The 15,774-nt window shown below is 46.6% G+C and overlaps 2 protein-coding genes across 6 annotated transcripts; one reads left to right on the top strand and one right to left on the bottom strand.

The window, feature by feature from the left end:
- The first annotated feature begins 764 nt into the window (after nt 1-764).
- PAQR4 (progestin and adipoQ receptor family member 4) lies at nt 765-6,964 on the top strand. 2 transcript variants are annotated; one of them, XM_051968321.1, is made up of 4 exons: nt 765-2,124; nt 2,383-2,562; nt 4,784-5,005; nt 5,223-6,964. In XM_051968321.1, exons 2-4 carry the CDS (start codon nt 2,397-2,399, stop codon nt 5,654-5,656), a joined length of 822 nt encoding a protein of 273 aa, XP_051824281.1. In that variant the 5' UTR covers nt 765-2,124; nt 2,383-2,396; the 3' UTR covers nt 5,657-6,964. The 2 variants fall into 2 exon arrangements, with proteins under 2 accessions (XP_051824281.1, XP_051824287.1); XM_051968327.1 differs by lacking the exon at nt 4,784-5,005 and having other exon boundaries at nt 765-2,562.
- Nucleotides 6,965-7,086: 122 nt separating this feature from the next.
- Nucleotides 7,087-15,266, bottom strand: PKMYT1 (protein kinase, membrane associated tyrosine/threonine 1). Of its 4 annotated transcripts, none has more exons than XM_051968303.1 (9): nt 14,974-15,266; nt 13,959-14,008; nt 12,699-13,066; nt 10,493-10,986; nt 9,510-9,616; nt 9,000-9,172; nt 8,739-8,896; nt 7,590-7,688; nt 7,087-7,396 (listed from the first exon to the last, which is right to left on the bottom strand). In XM_051968303.1, the coding sequence occupies exons 3-9, from the start codon at nt 13,047-13,049 to the stop codon at nt 7,291-7,293; spliced, it is 1,488 nt and encodes a 495-aa protein (XP_051824263.1). In that variant the 5' UTR covers nt 13,050-13,066; nt 13,959-14,008; nt 14,974-15,266; the 3' UTR covers nt 7,087-7,290. The 4 variants fall into 4 exon arrangements, with proteins under 4 accessions (XP_051824263.1, XP_051824272.1, XP_051824253.1 ...); XM_051968312.1 differs by lacking the exon at nt 14,974-15,266 and adding an exon at nt 14,897-14,937; XM_051968293.1 differs by lacking the exon at nt 13,959-14,008.
- Between the last annotated feature and the right edge of the window lie 508 nt (nt 15,267-15,774).

Below are 15,774 nucleotides of genomic sequence, written 5' to 3'. Positions count from 1 at the left end.
GGTTGATTCATTTCACAACTCCACCAACTTCTGCATTTGAGTCCCAGTTCTCCCACATCCCCTAAAACATTTATCACTCTTTTCCTGTCATCTTAGCCAATCTGAGAGATGTGAGGTGGTACCAGAGTTGTTTTAATTTGCAGTTCCCTAATCAATAGTAATTTAGAGCATTTTTAATATGACTATAGAAGACTTCAATTTTATCATTTGAAAATTCTGCTCATATCCTTTGACCATTCATCAATTGGGGAATGACTTGTAGTCTTATAAATTTGACATAGTTCTTTACATATTTTAGAAATGAGGCCTTTATCAGAAACATTGGCTGTAAAAAAATTTTCCCAGCTTTGATGTACAATTTTTTGAACATACTTCCATATTAGTCATGTTGTGAAAGGAAAATCAGAACAAAAGAGAAAAACCATGAGAAACAAAGAGGAAACAATAAAAAGGTGAAAATAGTATGCTTAAATCTGCATATGCTATAATTCTTTCTCTAGATGTGGATAGCATTTTCCATCCCAAATCAATTGGAATTGTCTTGGATCACTATATTTCTGAGAAATGCTAAGTCTATCATAGTTGATCATTATAAAACTACATTCAGTCTTAACCTAAATCTGAGCAGACTTGATATCTCAGAACTGGCAGAAGTGGGGGTGGGTTGGGGAAGTGAGGATTTTTTTTTCATTATATATTATCTATACCCATACCAATAAATCCTTCTCCACAAACAAATATGACTCATCTCCACCTCCCACACAGCACCAAATAGAGATGCTTAGCCAGGGTAAGCTTTCAGGAAGCCTGTGACAGATTCAAATTGCTAGGACCTAGCTAGCTCCTGCTGGTCCTTCTCCTGTCTAGGAAGTTTTCCCACTTCCTCTCCAGATATTAATAACTTGCTTATTTTTCAGGGCCCTGTTTTAAGTTCCCACAACACTGATTTTTCTGATCCCTTCCCTAGAAGTTTATCTGGGAAGTCTTAAGCCAGGGACAAGTTCTGTCAGGAAGAGGGGTGGAGGCGGCAGCACAGGAGCAGTCCAACTGTCCTAACAGTAACCTATCCTTCAGCTAATTCAGCCTACACCCCAGTATGGGGATAGGATTGAGAAGAAAGGGAATCCAAGAGAGGGGTACTACAATGACGGAACCAGCGAGTGGCGGTCTGCAGTGTGGCAGGGCATGCTGGGTAAGAACCTCGAGGCACCAGGGCAGCTAGAGTGGGTAGAAGCCCATCTAACCCAGGGACCAGGATAGTTTCGTCTCTGCTTCTCTTCCCCATCAGGATGAACATTGAGACAGGGTCCAAATCTCTTCTTCCTCCTCTGAAAGTCTCATCTTCCTCATTTCCCCTTTCTCAACTTCATCCCTATCCCAGAGTATGGGGCAATCAATAAGTAACGACTTGTTGGGAGAGTGTCCCCAGCCTGTCTGTCCAGTACTGGGAGTTCCGGGGAGGAGGGGGGTGAAGGTGGTTTGAGTATCTTTGCAGAAGGCGGCAACCAATTGGGACCAAAGTCTTGAGCACTGCACTGTTCCTAGGGACAACAGCCACGCCCCGGGCCCGTCCTAGAGATGGTAGGAAAGAAGAGCTCTGCAGGATCAAAGTCCTGCCTGGGCCTCTGGAAGTTTTAGAGAGTGGGGTAGAGAAGTGGAGTGAAACCCGGGGTCCTTCCTGCTCCTTCTCCAGGCAGAAAGTGTATTATGATAATAAACCAAGGCGGTAGGTTAAGCACGTGTTTCAAAAGCATACCCACCTTCCGGGAGGAGCATGCTTAAATTATGCTAATAAGGAAATCCAGAGCTGCCACTGAGATTCTGCTGGGAGCAGCAGTCCCTGGGCATACATTGGGGAGTCGTAGAGGTCCCCTCTCGGCTTCGAGAAACGAAGAGAGCCGGGGTGTCCATTGGCCTTGAGAGCAGTGACGTCAGGAGCCCAGCGCGCGAAACCGCGGAGGGATTGAGGGGGGGTGAGAAAAATGAGGGCGGGGCCTCACTTCTTGCCCCATCCGCTGCTGCGGTAGCGGCACAGAAGGCAGTGGAGACTGACAGGCTACTGGAAGAATCAAAGGAGACTCAGGAGAGCCCCTTCACAGTCCAGGACCCCCGGCCGCGCTCCGGGTAATTGCACCTCAGCCAGCGGAATTCTCTTCCCCAGCTTTGTAGCGGGGACGCCCCCCGACCTCTTCGCGAAAGGAAAGACGCGCCTGCGCAGCACGAGAAGGGAGTGGGCTAGAGTCCAAGACCCCAGGCCTGGGGGCGGGACGCGTGCGCAGACTGAGGGGCTGGGGGAGGGAGGGCGAGCTGCTGGGGGGCCCCGGTGCAACTGAGAGCGCGCCCCCCTTCCCCGCCTCCGTACGAGCTCCCGCGTTCGGACAGGGTCTGACCGGGCCATGGCGTTCCTCTCGGGCCCGCGGCTGCTGGACTGGGCCAGCTCGCCCCCACACCTGCAATTCAACAAGTTCGTCCTGACGGGCTACCGGCCGGCCAGTAGCGGCTCTGGCTGCCTGCGCAGCCTCTTCTACCTGCACAACGAGTTAGGCAACATCTACACCCACGGTGAGCGCGTCCCCCGGGTGGGGCAGGCCCCACCCGTGCACCCCAGCTCCCCTGCTCTGTCCCTGCGGAGCGCGCAGTTTCCACTCTGCGCCCCTCTCCTGGCCCGCTCTTCATCACCGGCATTCCGTTTTGCTGACATCCCTTCCTTCCCCGCGTCCGGAGCCTAGCTTGCGGATTACCGCATACCCCATCCCCGCACGACTGTCGCTTCCTGTTTCCAACGCTGAATAAAACCCCTTTCTTGGCCCGCATCCCTCGCCTTTGCCTATTGTCCCCACTCGCCCCTGCAACGCGTCTCACGGTCGCAGCCGCCCCGATGCCAGTTCTGTCCTGTGCGGGCCCCTGGCCTCTGAAGCCATCCTCTCCTTTGCCTGCTGCACTGGGGGTTGAGGGCATGAGCGGAGCCCGGGGAGAGTATGGAAAAGCTAGGGGATTCCCAGAGCTCAGACTTCCTGCAATCTTGTCCCCGGCTGATCAAAGTCGGGGGAAGGAAAGACCAGGAGATGAAGGGTTAATCCCGTTACCCTAACTGCAATTGCCCCCTTCCTTTTTTCTGCTCCTGAATTATAAACCAGGATTATCCTTGGGTGGGGGAACTCAGAAAGCAGGGAAAGGATTAGGATTTGGGGAAAAGCTTTTCGACTAGGGACAGGAGGTTGTAGTTTCCGGGAAGAAACGAGGGTTTTTTTTTAGGAAGATGGCATTGGAAAGAGAGTACCTGGGAATGGAGATTGGGCTGGAGGGAGAAAGGGAAGAGGGAGAAAACACTAGATTTCACTTTGGCACGGAAGACTGGGGTGACAAAGCTCCTGTTGTTTATGACCCCAAGCTCGGCCAGTTTCTGCCCCACCCCCACCACCCTAAAGAACTTCAAGTGTTTGGGGCCCCATGACTTCCCTGCGTCCATGGGGGCGGGGAGATGGAGCTGTATCAGTGAGGTTGTGACCGTAGGCTAATCCCTCTTGAGCTGAAGGGAATTGGCTTGGTTCTTTATCAATCCCATAATCCCTTGTGTGGGGGGTCCCACAAGAGGCCTTGAGAAAACAGCGAGTTTTCTTCAATTAGTGTTCATTCATTTCAGGGTCACTTGTCTTCCTGAGGATATTTGGTGGTGGGGAGTGTGTGGGAGCAAGCGGATAGGGAAGGAGTCGGTGGCGCATCTAGATCTGGGAGCCCTCTAACTGGCCCTTCTTTCTCCGTTAAAGACTACCCGTGTCCTTTCCCATCCCAGAGCCAGCTGCCTGCCTTGAGGTTTCTCTGTGTCACAGCTCCTCCTGGTGGTCCAAGATGCCCATTGCCGCCCCATTGCCCTCTTCTGGCCCCTCTACCTCGGTCAGGGCTGAGCTCTGCTGACACAGCTGCTGAGCTTACTAGGCTTGTCCTTGAGCTGTTCCTGGGAGAAAAGAGAGAATTCCTCTGACCTAGTCTGGGCTGAGGGCCACTTATGGTCTCTGAGACCAAGAAGGCTGCCCCAGACTTTTTGCTTCCCTAATACCTGAAGGGCCAAGGACCAGTCAAGGACTGGGTAGAAAAATGATATTTGATGTTAATGTAGGACTTTACAATTCATATTACTTTCCTGATGTAGGAGATTTCAGAATTGTACAAAGAAAGAAAGAGGTTTAGCTAAGGTGTCAAATACCCCCTCCCCCTCCATTTCATTCAGTGTCCTTATCTGTAAAATGAAGGTAACATAGGAAACCATTTTGTAAACCTAAAAAATGCTCTAGAAAATTGAGTTCTATTGCCTAAGGTCAAACACCAAGGAACTGGCTCAGTGATTTTAGGGACACACTAAAATCTTTTTCTGCTCTACCTACTACAGAGGGTTCCATTTCTGTTTTCTCTCTGAACCAGGCCTCAAATGGGAGGGTGGGCCACAGAGGGGAATTGGAATAAAAGAGTAAGGGAGTTGGGAAGGATAAAGAAATCAGTCTAGTATGATACTAGGTTGAATGGATATCAGAAGCTGGAAATTCTTATGAAGCTAAGTAATTACAAGAGGCTAGGTGACTGGAAATAGAGAACTAGGTATCTTCTTATCACTCTTTCTATTCTTAGCTTGGTCTTGTGTTAAAAAAAAATCATTAGAAAGGCCCAAATTTCTTATTTCTCCAGATTTTGCTTTGGAAGAAATTATGGGAAGAGCTGGATAACACAGCAATCTGGCTGATACTGTCCCTACATCTCTCTACCTCCCCCTTCCCCCCCATCCCAACAGGCTTGGCCCTCCTGGGTTTCCTGGTGCTGCTGCCCCTGACCATGCCCTGGGGACAGCTGGGAGGGGGCGGCTGGCTGGGGGGAACACACTGTGTGGCCTGCCTGGCGCCCCCTGCAGGCTCTGTGCTCTACCACCTCTTCATGTGCCACCGTGGGGGTAGCCCTGTCTACGCCCGGCTCCTTGCCCTCGACATGTGTGGGGTCTGCCTCGTCAACACCCTCGGTGAGCCGGGAAAGGGGGGGGAAATTGGGTACTGGGGTGGGGTTGACTTTGTCCCACCTTTTGAGATGAGTTAGAGCAGTAGACAATTGGGTAGAGAAAAAGGAAGGGTGGGAAGGAAAAAAGATGACTTCTGGATTCTTTTTGTGGGGCTTGGGATGGGCTCGGAGACTGAAAACTTCTCACTCATCACTTTTTTGTGTTCTGTTTCTCCTTCTAGGAGCCCTGCCCATCATCCATTGTACCCTGGCGTGTCGGCCTTGGCTGCGTCCAGCAGCCCTGGTGGGCTATACTCTCTTATCTGGGTTGGCAGGCTGGCGAGCCCTCACTGCCCCCTCGACTAGTGCCCGACTTCGGGCCTTTGGCTGGCAGGCAGGAGCACGACTGCTGGTGTTTGGGGCTCGAGGGATGGGGCTGGGAGCAGGAGCCCCAGGATCCCTGCCCTGCTATCTTCGAATGGACGCATTAGCGTTGTTGGGGGGGCTAGTGAATGTGGCCCGGCTGCCTGAACGCTGGGGGCCTGGCCGCTTTGACTACTGGGGTAATTCCCACCAAATCATGCATCTGCTCAGTGTTGGCTCCATTCTACAACTGCATGCTGGTGTTGTACCTGATCTGCTCTGGGCTGCCCGCCATGCGTGTCCTACGGACTGAGCTGTTTTTTTAATCTGCAAAAAAAATGCTCCCATTCCTTGAAGCTGTAGAGGGTTCCTTTTTTCCTTCAAGGCCCCCCAAAAGCTATAGCCTTGTTTTTCCCTTAGGTCTCCCTTTTCAAATCTATAGAGCTTTCTCACGTTGCCTAATCATGAGCTCTTCTCTAGAGTACCAAAGGCTCTCATTTGAGTTTCCTAAATGCGTACTCTTTTCCTTCCTCAGGTCTGTAAAGGGTTGTCCAACTCTATAACATTCCTTACTTTTTTCATCTCCTCCAGAATACGTTCTCACAGCCTGTCATATTTTCTAGAGCTTTTTCAGTGATGAGAGCTCACCCCAAGAGGTAGTATGACGTGACTGAATGATTGACAGCATCAGGAATCAATGGATTATAGCCCTCCACTATTCTACTATCTTTGTACTGTGACCTTAAGACAAGGGCCTTGGGTTCCTTATCTGTAAAATGAGGAGCGAGTGAAGTAAGTTTTATAATTCTGAAACTTAATATTTCATCTAGGTTTCCAACTCTAGATGTTTGCACATATGCTACCCTTTTTCAGAGCCAGTAGTCAATAACCTTACTATCTAAACCTTCTTTGTCCTTCACTAACTTGGATGGGGAGCAGTGAGGGACTTCCCACCTCCTCCAGTGTGTGGTGGCTTTAAGTACCACCTCTCAGCATTTGCACAACTGAAGTCTCCTTTCTTGGCATGGTAGCCCCTTATATTAACTTTGTAAAAGCTCCGTCTCTTGAGATTATTCCCTTTCCTCTCTCCTCCTAAAGCCTCCTCAGCCCCTAAACACTCCTTCCTTCCCCCTCGAAAACCATGGATTTAAGATTACCAAATACCAAAATATCTGCTTCTTGCACAAGGCCTCTTTGCACAAGGATTGGGCCAGGGTGGTACTGCAGAGGAAAATCCAGCTTCTCACAAAGACTCACAACCACTTCTAAACTAAGGCAAAAGACTAGTTCTCTGGTCCAAGAATTCAGGCTTTTTCTACTCTGCATAAGATGGATCTAGAGGGTTTTTTAAATGCCCAAGCAAACTTTAAGCCTCACCTGTGGACTGAAACTGCCCAGGTCTAAATACCTGCACTTTTTGCCTGAGGATGGTGCTCTTTGACTGTTGGTCTTGTAAGATTTGAAAACCTCTCCATCCCTGACAATGAAGATGCAGCTCCAATCACCAGTCTTCTTGTATGAGGACTAGGATTTTGGAACAGAAATGTCTCCCACCCTAGACCCTATCTCTAGGGTTGGAATAACCAAGGATAAAATCAATAAATGGAGCAGGATGAGCTGATCAGGGAACTGGTTTTTTTTTTTTTTTTTTTTTTGGGGGGGGGGAGAGGAGGGTAATTCCTTAAAAATTCTATAAAGGCAATTTCTAATATTCTCAATTGCAAGAACAACCAAGAGTCCCTAGACTGAAATAGTTTTTATTATTAGACTATGCCATCTCCAAAATTTACAGAAGGGATCCTAGAAGAACTGTCCCTTCCTTGCTGCCAACCCCTCCCCACTTTATGGAAAGCATAGGCCTATATACAGAAGTGCCCCCAAAGTAAAGAGCCCTGGAGTGAAGAACAAGGATAAAAAGATTAAAAACAGACTAGGGTTTGGTTGGGCTCAGTTGGGGTCAAGTGAGTCCTCAAAGAGACTGAGGAGGTTCCGGGGCTCAAAGGAGGGACCCTGGGGCAGCTCCGGGCTGATGCCACTTAGGTCCAGAGGGTCCCTGCAGGCAAGGAGAGAAGAAAAGAATGAAGGCCAGCACTCACTACACCAACCAGCCCCTTTGTCTCACCTTGCACACAAGGATGCCTCACTCCAAATCTAAGGATTCAGTTCTCTTTTGACCACTAGCATCTCCTAGTCTTCAGCTTTCTCTCAAATTGGGCTTCCCCTATTCAGACTCAGATTCTCCTCACCTTATCCTCCGTCCACCTCTGACATCAGGGGAACCATTTCGAGGGGTGGAAGTACCCCCAGGGGAGCGGGCTAGGATCATCGCTGGAGACAGTGGAGGGCTGTAGGGGATAGAAGAATTTGAACCAAAAAGGGAAGGGGGCACAGCAGACACTATTTCCCTGAAAATCTAAGATTCTAGAAGAGAAGTATAAGGCTTAACTCTGTAGCAAGGGTTCCTAACTTTTAGCAGTTTGTGAAGTCTATGGTCTATCAAATTAATGTTTTTAAATCCATAAAATACACAGGAAAAAATGGATTTCAATTCTATTAAAGTACATTTATCAAAACTTATAGATCTGAGGTTAAGTAAATTTTGTAAACTTAATCTTATCCACTGACTAATAAAAATCTGTGATATACTTCTAAAGAAAAAAAATCCAATTATTAACTCACAAAAAAAGATAATATAAAAAATATATAAAATATAAAAAGAGTAACTGTCGTATACTTGCAGATTATGTATTTGGGGAATTGTCTCCCTCTAGCAATTTACTTTGCTCTTGTTGCATTTTCCCAACTAAAAACATAATCTGGTACTAGTCAAATTAGTTCTCTTATACTTTGGAATCTTCTAACACCAAAGAGTTTGAACAAATATTTGTTCTGTTTTTCTTTTTGTCTAGGTATTTGGAATGATTTAACATAGTTTTATTGTTAGATACTATTAGATAACATCCTACCATCAAATAAATATGATAAAAGCTCAATGTATCTTGAACCTAAAAGTAAAACAAATCAGGTCCCTACTAGATCACATCTGTTTCTATACTGAACAACAGATATGTGTTTGAAACAAAGTAGAATTTCACTTAATGAGACTTGGCACAACATTGTGAAATGATGCTCCTAACCTATAATTTGGGATGGGGTACTGTCATCACCACATAAACTCAGAAAGTCAGATAATGGAAGCTTCTTGGGAGAACAGAATGTCAGAAATATCATTGACTCCAATCTGAGATAGTCTAGTCAACAAGCATTTATTAAGAGGCTAGGCTAAGCAGGAAGGATATAATAAAAAAGGGAAAAAGTTAAGAGTCAAGTGGTTTTTCTAAAAAGTTATAAGCCCACCCTTTCCCACTGAGGCTGGGTTATCTAAGCTGACTTACCCCAAGCTGTCATCTTCCCAGTCACTGGAGATACTACTGTCTAGAAGGAGGCTAGAAAGTGGGGAGCTAGGAGGTGTGGCTGGAGGACCCAGGGGGCGGAGCCAGCTTGCAGGGTTGGCCAGACTGTGCCATAACCAGCATAGCAGAGAAAGGAAACCCTATGGAAAAAAGTGAAATGGAGGTAAAAACTCCAAAGGAGAATTTTTAAAGGAATGGGAGTACTTGGAAATGTTAGTAGAAGGAGCAATCTATGGAACTTACTTGCCATAAGGCTCGACCTCGACTCAGGATCTCACTGGCTAAGCCTCCCAGGGGTCCCCAGTGCCTCAGCTTCCTTATGACCTCCAGGGCCAAAAGGGTTTCAGCTGTGGCACGCTTCTTGGGGTCTGGTTCTAGCATCATGGTGAGGACAGAGCGCAGCTCAGAGGACAGGCCTATGGAGGAAAATAGGAATAAACTGTCCTACTTCTCAGGAACCTGTTCTCCCAGCACCCAAATGTAGTTCTCCCAGGTACTCTAGAAGGCTTTCCTTTCGTACCTACCACAATTTATTCCCAGAACTAGAACTCAGTTATTCCATGGTCCAATTTTGTAGTATTGATAAATAAGTGGTATTTTCTTTGGCATTCCCCCAGCCCTTCTGGTACACAAGAACCTAGGTGTGCCTTTTCTGTCTATCCTGGAATACAGGTCAAACCCTTTTATCAGAACTACAAGAGGGTATCTTGCCTTGGTGTCTCTTGCCACTCTCTCCCTTCTGCCCCTACTCACCAGCAGTGAACTCAGGGGGCAGATAGCCCCTCCGGAGTTGCTGCCAGCCTTCCCCACCACGAGGCAGCTCCATGTTGCAGGCGACTTCCAGAATGGTAAGGCCCAAGCTGGGGAAAAGAGCAGTGTTAACCCACAAAAACTAACTTACTTATGTCTATACCTCAAGATAAAAATATTCCTATTCACTTCCAAAAGCATAAGAGGGAAATGGCAACTGCAAATACTGCATCTAGCAGCAGAAAGTCAATTTTTTAAAAAAAACAACTTTTTTTTGTATTAGTCTTAAAGAGCACTAGGAGGGAAGAGAATAGAGTAGGATCACTGAAGTTCCTGGGAATGGTGATTACCCCTGGAGCCTTTCTCCAAACAACTTGAAACAGAGAAACTTAGGCATACCACTTCTTAACAAAGTCTGGAATCAAAGGCAACTGACTCATCTAGAATTCCAAAGAACCTTTCAGGGTTTCTTGCTGTGTTTTAATGGCAAAGTCCCTGAATAGAGTGGAGAAGGGAATTCTACCTTCAGCAGTACACTTTTCCTAATGGTCACCTAGAAAAGTAGTAGCTACTCCCTGGCTAGGAGTTTGTTTTTAGAGAGTCCCATAGAGCATTATAATGTTTAAGGCCATTCCTGATACAAAGCATGACAGTCCCTTATGCATAGACATTTTCCATTTTCATTAAGATTCTTACCTGCAGTAAAATTTATTTCAGGAACAAGAAACATAGGCCTCAGCATCTTCTGAGTAAACCTATCCAAGCTCAATCATATTTAGGATCATAAATTCCTTCCAAAAATTCTCCAAAAATAAAATAACATCCCTTCTCCTAGAAAAACCCTAGCCTGTTCCCTAAGAATGTGATAACTCTAATGGAATGAAATGTCTTTGAACTACTCATCTTATCTCTACACAATCTCCACTACTACTTTCCTATCCAACTCCTAAAGATCGGTTCTTCATTTTCTTTCTCTTCCTACTTACCTGAACACATCTGCAGCAGTCCCATAGCAACCCTGCAGCAGTTCCGGAGCCATATAACGGGGGTCACCCTCTTGGGCCTCACCAGGCCCAGCTGTCCCCAGCTCCACCAGCAGTCCAAAGTCTCCCAACTTGCAGCGGCCTCGGGGCCCCAGGAAAATGTTAGCTGGCTTGACATCCAAGTGGGCCAGTCCATTGCTGTGCAAGTGTGCCAAAGCCAATAACGTGTCCCGAAGATAGCCCCAAACCTGGGCCTCAGGTAGGCCAGATCCCCGAGCCTCACAGTGCTGTTGTAGATTGGGCCCACATAGCTCTGTCTGCAAATACAGGAGCCCACCCTCTTCCCAAGCTTTTTCCAGACGAACACAACGAGGATGCCGCCCCACTTTTTCATGGCCCCCAACTTCTGCCAACTTGAGGGCTCGATCTTGAGGACCCCGGAATGGGGAAACTGAACGTTTTACTGCATAGAGACGACCATCTTCCTTGGAGCGAACCTAGAAAAGGGGGTAGCAGGTAGAACAATGATATTGCCAAGTCTGGAAAAGGAAGAGTTTACAACTTAGTGTAACACTATATGGGAAAACATGACTAACTTTAGGAAGGAAGGAAATAACATCAGCCCAATATTAATGTGTTGAAGTGTCTATGACAAAGTCATTAGAATGGAGGTAGCTAGATCAGAAAATTATGTAAAAGAATCTAAGGAAAATATTGGGCATAGGAAAGAAATCAGATATTAAGGTTCTCTGGTGGGGAAAAATGTAAGGACAATAGTAAAACAAGGAAAATGTACAAGGGATTTTTTATTGTCAACTTTGAAGATGACAAATCATTATCAGATGAAATAATACTATTTTTTAATGTTATGGAAATTTTTTTTTGCCCATTTGTATTTATATGACCCTTAGACTAGGGAAGAAATTAACCAAAATGATTCTCTAGTAATATAAACAGAACACAACAAGAAACCCTTGTCATTAGACTATTTTTCTAATTGGCTGAGAACAAACTTGACTTTGAACAATAGTGGAATTTCATTCAATTCTTTAAGCCTAAATGAGTGATTCTCAGGACAGCTAGATAGTGAAGTAGATAGAATACTGGCCCTGAAGTTAGGAGGATCTGAATTCAAATCCAGCCGCAGACATTTAACACTTATTAGCTGTGCAACCATAGACAAAGCACTTATCCGAAATTGCCTCACCAAAACAAAACAAAACAAAACAAAAACTAAATGATTCTGAAAATCAATTTTGTGTATTTTCTGAGACTGAAATGCTATCCCCATCTGAGGACTATGAAAAAGCAAATACTCCAGGAGACGATAAGGTGATCAAATTATATAATTTGGTGACCAAAAATATAAAATGAACAATTTGGAAAGAAAATTAAATGTCACATATCTAGGACAAGATAGCTTTCTTTTAACTCATAGACTATCTCTTCCAAGAAGCCTTCCTTAATTATCCCAGTTATTAATACTCTTCCTTGAATATTCCTAGAGCATTTTGTCTCGTTTCTTCTTTGCTCCTTTCTTTATACTTTATTTATCTATGTATATATCACATTCCCCTAGTAAAATGTCAGATCTTGGATGACAGGAACTGTTTTAATCTTTTAAATCTGTGCTTCATAAATGAGGTGAATTCCATATATTTCTAAGATATCGTTTCTGAATTTGCATGTACATAAATCTATTAAATCCTTAATGCCTAAGCAAATGCCTAAAAAAAATGGTTCTGTGTTTTATGTACATGGAGAAAAGGCAGTAGGGAAAAAAAGAAATATGTGCCAGAAACGGGCACCAAAATGTGGTAAAAGAATGAGTAGAAGGGAAATATCATTTAGGGACTGTTTCCATATAGTAGATCTCTGGGAACCAAACAGGAGAAGGGATTAGGAAGTTCCAGAAACTCAGGACTAAATTTCAGTTGGGGAACATTTTTGAACACAGTAAAAGGAAAAAGCTCTAGATACAAAGTCAAGAGCAGTGAAAATATACAACTTGCCTAACCCCATCAATTCCATTTGAAAAAGCAAGTCCTGAGCAGCTGATTTTTAAACCCTACAATTTAGAGGTAGAACATTTGCTAGGAGATAGGGCTCAAAATAGAGATATAACTGTCTTCCTTGAAAGTTTTCAGAATTTAGTGAAAAGAGGTGGAGTTTAATTATAGGACCAAGGAATTCTTATACCCTCACTCACCTTGAAGACCTCCCCAAAGGAACCCCGTCCCAATCGCCCAAGCCTCTGGAAACTCTGCTGGAAGAAAGATTCAGGCCGGTCTGGGTCATAGCCCCGGCTTTGCAATGCTCCTGGGGGCCCACCCCGGAATGAAACTCCTCTGGGTCTGGGTTGGCTCCAGCCTGGGGTACGAGGGGGAAAGAATCGGCTGACAGAACCACTCCCCTTGGCAGGGGGCCGTGGTGGAAGACTTCTATTCAAACCCCCAGGCCTCTTAAGAGAGAAACCAGGCTCAGCATGACGAAAGTAGGCAGGAACAGGTACAGGAGTACCACTTAGAGGTGGAGGGGCCCCTTCTGTTGGGACTGGCATGACTGGCACAGGAGACCCTATAAAACAAAGGCAATAGTCAGTAACCAGTAAATCATTATGAGAAAAAACTTACAAATCACAAAAATTTCAGTTTTTCCCATTATTTACAGAATTAAGATTATTTTAGCATTCAAGACTTTTCTACAATTTGGCACTAACTTGCATTTTTAGTCATTTCTCTTTTTTTTTTTTTTTGAGTCATTTCTCATTATATAATCCTTCTGGCATTCTACAATCCCAAGATTATTCATCATCCTTCAATATCATATTCTTCAATATATTCTCTCCAACCCTTGAGCATTTGCTGATGCTGTTCCCAGTACCTAAGAATTCGACCTCTCCACATATTTGCACGTGGAAATTCTTCCATTCTTTCAAGACCCAACTCAATAGGTCCTTTTCTTCATGACATTTCCCCCCAGCTGCAAGCTAGAAGTAATTGCAACTTATGCCACATCTCTCCTGTCACTCTATTTGATGATTCAAATTATACATATCTGTGTATGTATCATCTTCTTTCCCAGCAGTAAAGTGCTGGGGGGGAGGGGGACTAAAAATGTCAGTGATGCTTTTCTGTATTCCCAATGACAAACACAGGTTCTTGAAAAGAATATCTACTTAGAGTAAATATTTTGCTAAATTGAAAGCAGGTCTAGATCACAGTATAGGGAAGCCTGTATTGAAGAAGAAAGGGATTCTACCAAAACATACACATGCAGTACAAAATAAGCCCGAACACCTTCCAATGATGGCACAACCACAAAATAACCTTCTGCAATCAAGCTACAAAACCCTGCTCGGCGCAAGCAACGCCTAATAAATAGCTTCAAAACCAGCCTTTCCCTTCTTTCCTCCACAAATTCTAGAAATGTAATGATTCCATGGAGACAGACTCCACCATACTCCTACCTGTCTGTCTTCTAGACCTTTGAAATCCTGGCAAACCAAATGCTTTAAACCTACAGTCAAAAGTAGATGGTTAAAGGGTGACACCTTCCCTTAGAAAGGAAAGCCCTACAATTAAAATAATAGTTGACAAAACGGAGTGCGTTTGGTGCAAGTGGCTGCCATTCCAGGAGGAGGGCAATGCCTGTCATTTAGGTGAGGGGAAACCAGGGGCTGTGGGGTTATTAGTGGGAGGAAGAGCACCAATGAGCAGTAAACTGTTACTAGAAATGCGGTGATTAAGTCTAGAGGGTCCTATGAAGGAAGAAAGCTCGCCACTTGTGGAAGGAGGAGCAGGGAAGGGACGGGCTGCTTGTCATCCAAGGTTGCTATATCCCAGAGGTCAGTGAAGGATCCTGGAAAGGGAAGGGCTGCCCGAGGAGGAGAAGGAGGAAGAAGAAGCAAGAGGGCGGGGAATAGAGGAATGGAGGAGAATTAGATATGGGGGAGAGGAGCAAAGGAAGGGGGACAGGGAGGAATGTGGGGGAGGGAAGGGGAGAGGAAGAGAGGAGGGAGGGGAGCAGGACTAACAAGTTAGTCTGAGAAAGAGTAAGAGTGGAGGGCTAAGCACAAAAGGTTGGTCTGTCAGGGAGGTAAGGGCAGGGCAGGGGCTGAGGGGATTAGGTCTGACTAGGAGGGGAAGGGGAGAGGCTGTCGGGCCAGGGAGGGGCTGGGGATCCCGAAAGAAGGTAGAAAAGGCGAGGGGAGGGAAGGGAAGAGGAGGGGCTGAAGGAGGAAGAGCAGTCAGGGAAGGGCGGGGCCGGGCTGGGAGACTGGGGATGAAGAGCTGTCAAGGAGGGGAAGGGGCTCGGAGGGCGGGACAGAAAGAAGCCTGTCAGGAGGAGCTGGGAGGGGAAGGGGCTCTGGAGGAGTGGCTAATGGGAGGAGCGAGCCCGCAGTACCTGGGACTCGGGAGGCCAGAGCTGGGGCTGTTACCGAGGGTCAGGGGTCTTCTAAAGGTCAGGGGTCAGATGCTCACCACCAGGTGGGGTCTCGGGCTCCTACTGCAAGAGCCCCGGATGAGCCAGTTCGGCACGGGTCCAGCCTTCGGGGTCACGAGCAGTAGAGAAGGGAGGGGGGAACAGGGTAGGGGAAGGGAGGGTCCTGACGTCGGCTGGTCCCAAAAGCTCGAGCGCTTGGAGGGGTCGGTGGAACTGGGAGGGGCCCATACGCGCGCGCGGCGCCTTCTCGCGCCAAAAATTCCAAATGAGCCTCGTGAGCCCCGCCTGGAAATGCCTTCAGCCTCGCCTTCGCATGACGGATTCACCAATGAGCAGCGCCTCCACTAGTCCAGCCCCCATTATGCATCCGCTCACGTAGTCTGGCGAGGCTCCAGGCCCCGCCCACTCCCTCCCTGGGCTACGTAAGCGAAAGCACGGGGCGGATCTTCCAGCTGTGAGGCCCCGCCCCCCGGCGCCCCACCCACTATGGAACTAGCTGGGAAGGTTCCTGGTTGGGCGCTGCACGTGGCGGTACCTTATCCGCCCTTTGAATTCTGAGCAATCTGTGCTGGACGGAATCGCAGCATCGACAAACTTCTAATCTAATCCCGTCCACATCCACACCTGGAAAAAAAATCCGCACGGAACCTGATTGGTGGTCATCCAGACTCTACTTGTAGATTTAAAATGAAGCTGTTCCCCATTGGGACCTCTCTAATCTTTAAGAAGATGGTTCTGACATCTACCTTACATCTGTCTCTGAACCTTTCACCCCATTGTTGCTAGTCCTGTCTTCCTGGTTGAAGGCAACTTAAGTAAATGGAGTGCTGGACTGGAAA

Source organism: Antechinus flavipes, chromosome 1, assembly GCF_016432865.1.
Source record: "Antechinus flavipes isolate AdamAnt ecotype Samford, QLD, Australia chromosome 1, AdamAnt_v2, whole genome shotgun sequence".
NCBI lineage: Eukaryota > Metazoa > Chordata > Mammalia > Dasyuromorphia > Dasyuridae > Antechinus > Antechinus flavipes.
The sequence above is the reverse complement of the archived record's forward strand: the minus strand, read 5'-3'. Positions and strand labels throughout refer to the sequence as shown.